At 38.1% G+C, this 2,939-nt stretch overlaps 1 protein-coding gene across 1 annotated transcript; it reads right to left on the bottom strand.

Moving 5' to 3' along the window:
• Positions 1-687: 687 nt before the first annotated feature.
• Positions 688-1,145, bottom strand: LOC111493760 (stress-induced protein KIN2-like). The gene is made up of 2 exons (XM_023143598.1): positions 1,027-1,145; positions 688-920 (listed from the first exon to the last, which is right to left on the bottom strand). The coding sequence occupies exons 1-2, from the start codon at positions 1,084-1,086 to the stop codon at positions 777-779; spliced, it is 204 nt and encodes a 67-aa protein (XP_022999366.1). The 5' UTR covers positions 1,087-1,145; the 3' UTR covers positions 688-776.
• Positions 1,146-2,939: the final 1,794 nt, after the last annotated feature.

The following is a 2,939-nucleotide window of genomic DNA, read 5'->3' on the forward strand; positions in this document are numbered from 1 at the left end:
GTTTGTTTGTTTTCTACCGTGAGTGTTTTAGCCCTGAGTTTGTCTTGGTGGTCATGCGTTTACCTGAATAGTGTAAATAAATACTATGCTGACCTCAACAATGGGATCATGTAAATAAATACTATGCTGACCTCAACTATGGGATCACTTGTATTTTTAAATACTCATGATATGTAGTTTCTTTTTCTAACCTCAACAATGAAATTACTTATTGTATTTTTAAATACTCATTACATGTTTATCTTTTTGGCTGGTGTACACTAGTTCCTATTATTACTCTGCTTGGATCATTGGCTAAAGCGAAAATCACATTGTTTCGCGATCGTTCGTCTCCCTCTCTTTCCTTCCCTCTCATTTTTTATATTTCTATGTTTTGTGTTTTGGTGGGCAAACGAGGTAGTTCAACAAAATGAGAGCGGGATGAGCGTGTCCTAGAGAGAGGTTGCCCAAGAATTCCAGCGAGGCCAAAATTCTCGAGGTTGTCGGCAACTGGTTATTTTTTTTTTTTTTTTTTTATAAATATATATATTTTTGTAACCGTTGCATAATGTATTATAATCAACATATACAATACTCACGTTATAGCAACTACCAATAGGACAAATTGCATTATTATAATTGATGACTGTATTATCATAATAATACCTCAAAACAAAATGAATAACATCATTTTTATCAAAAACAAAAGTAAGAAATAAGAAACCAATAAAATAGATAATCAAGAACTTAATTTAAATCCTTTCATAGAAACAATAGGAAATGTAAATAGAAAAGCTTCATTTCTTCGTGTCAGTGGCATCTTTGACAGCATCAACTGCACCTTGCGCTTTGGCTTGCATCTGTTGTCCTGCCTCTTGTATTGATTCCTTGGTTGATTGGGCTGCATCACTTGCCTTGTCCATCAAATTACTCGCCTTCTCCTACATAATCACATCCATAAATACATTATCCATTAGTCCTTAATCTTATATTTAGTCGTATGATTATGAGTCATGAATCATTTTAAAAAACAGTGGCAAAGTGAACCTGTGCTTGGCCTTTAGCCTCTCCAATTTGGTAGCTCAGACTTTGAGAGCTGTCTGCCATTTACTTTTGCAGATGAATTCAAAAAGCACACAAATAGTTGGAAACCTGAAAGGATTTTGGTGAATAAAATTGTATTTGTTGATTTAGAACCCCCTTCGTTGTGATTTTATAGAGTAGTTTGATCCAAGCATTGCTTGACACGTGTAAAGGTTGCATGCCACGTGGTAGTTTAGGGTTTGAGAGGAGGTGACATTTGTCATTGTGTGGTTGGATCTGTTCTACTTATGGGCCAATTGACTAGGTTTTGGAGTTGAGAATGTTTCTTGTTTAATATGTTGTATTTATATATGAATATAAACACTTCTATATATATTGTATTGAAACTCTTTTAGCATTGATTTTCCCCCTTAAACTTGACTCTACATTGACTAACACTAGATTTTAGGTTAGAATCGTTATCATCATCATAACCTATGTTTTTTTTGGGAATTAAATCTTTAAAATTTTATCCTAAGACATTATCATGACTTACATGTTTAAAAGCTCTTTAAAACAACCTAAGAAAATACTAAATAAAACAAGTGAAACATTGAAAGTAAAAACACCATATACTAACCTAAGACAAAAAAAAAAAAAAAAATAATGTACCACTATCCTATGCACGTGTCATGGTCTCTACTTACGATGTAGTCGTCAGTCGTATATTGGTGTTTTGCCTTTACCTGAAATAGAAGTAGCGTGTATTTTAAGAATACTCAGTCAGTGACTCTATTATTGAAGTTAGGGAATGTAAACACATGCAACTCATGATTTAGGGACGTATGGATAAAACCTTCATAGGGGTGGCCAACAGCTCGGATAAAATTGGATGTGTAGTACTTTCTTACACTCGACCCAGACGTGCAAGCATGAATCTCCAGGAGGTTCGCATCCCCTAGACCCATCATGGTCGAGCTAGCTGTTCGTAGCTACCTCCGGAGGTCAACAAACCCCTGAGTGTCATGCGAGGCATGATGCTTATCATCATCGTAGTGTACGCATTCGTACTCATAATCATAAATGGAGAAGTAACCTGATTTATATGTACACAAAAACTACATGAGGTACCTGTAGTTTTCATCTTTCAATCATCTTTATGACACAACCCTATATATCGTTCACATATTACTCTAAGTAACACACATGCCTTGACCTTCATACGTTCATTATCATTAACATTAACTAGGGTTGTATCTAAGAAAAATCATCGTCATAATGCTTCATGACATTAATACATGCACATTGTCTTAGTATGGAATAACGTCATATTAAGTCATCTCATCATCATACATCTTAAATCATCATGTTATCATGCATCATCATCATCATATCATCATCATACAACATCATCAAGTAATATCATCGTATAACATCATATAACATCATCAATAACATAGTCACATCATCGAAATCTGAAAATTTTATCTGCAAAACGTGCAAAGATAGACTGTACATATGTCACACTCACGATAGTGTTGCACAAATGGGCTAGCACGACACACGCGTCGACAGACTCTACACGTGTAGATCCATGGAGCAACCCAACCCAATCCATTCACTCACATTCGACTGATTCAGTGCCCGAGACCAAAACAGCCCGCCTGCACCAACTCATTTGGGAAGCACCTATTTGCGTGTACCATGTGTCGCATTTAAGAAAATTCTATGAGAATTAGGTCTACTGAGTTCAAACGTGGGACGTCAAATTTGGGACAACCAATCCATGCACGCCATGTGGCACACCGAGAGAGCACCTATCCCTCCTAAGCGCATGAACTAACCCCCCCCCCCCCCCCCCCCCCCCCCCCCCCCCCCCCCCCCCCCCCCCCCCCCCCCCCCCCCCCCCCCCCCCCCCCCCCCCCCCCCCCCCCCCC

Source organism: Cucurbita maxima, unplaced genomic scaffold, assembly GCF_002738345.1.
Source record: "Cucurbita maxima cultivar Rimu unplaced genomic scaffold, Cmax_1.0 Cma_Scf00019, whole genome shotgun sequence".
Lineage (NCBI taxonomy): Eukaryota > Viridiplantae > Streptophyta > Magnoliopsida > Cucurbitales > Cucurbitaceae > Cucurbita > Cucurbita maxima.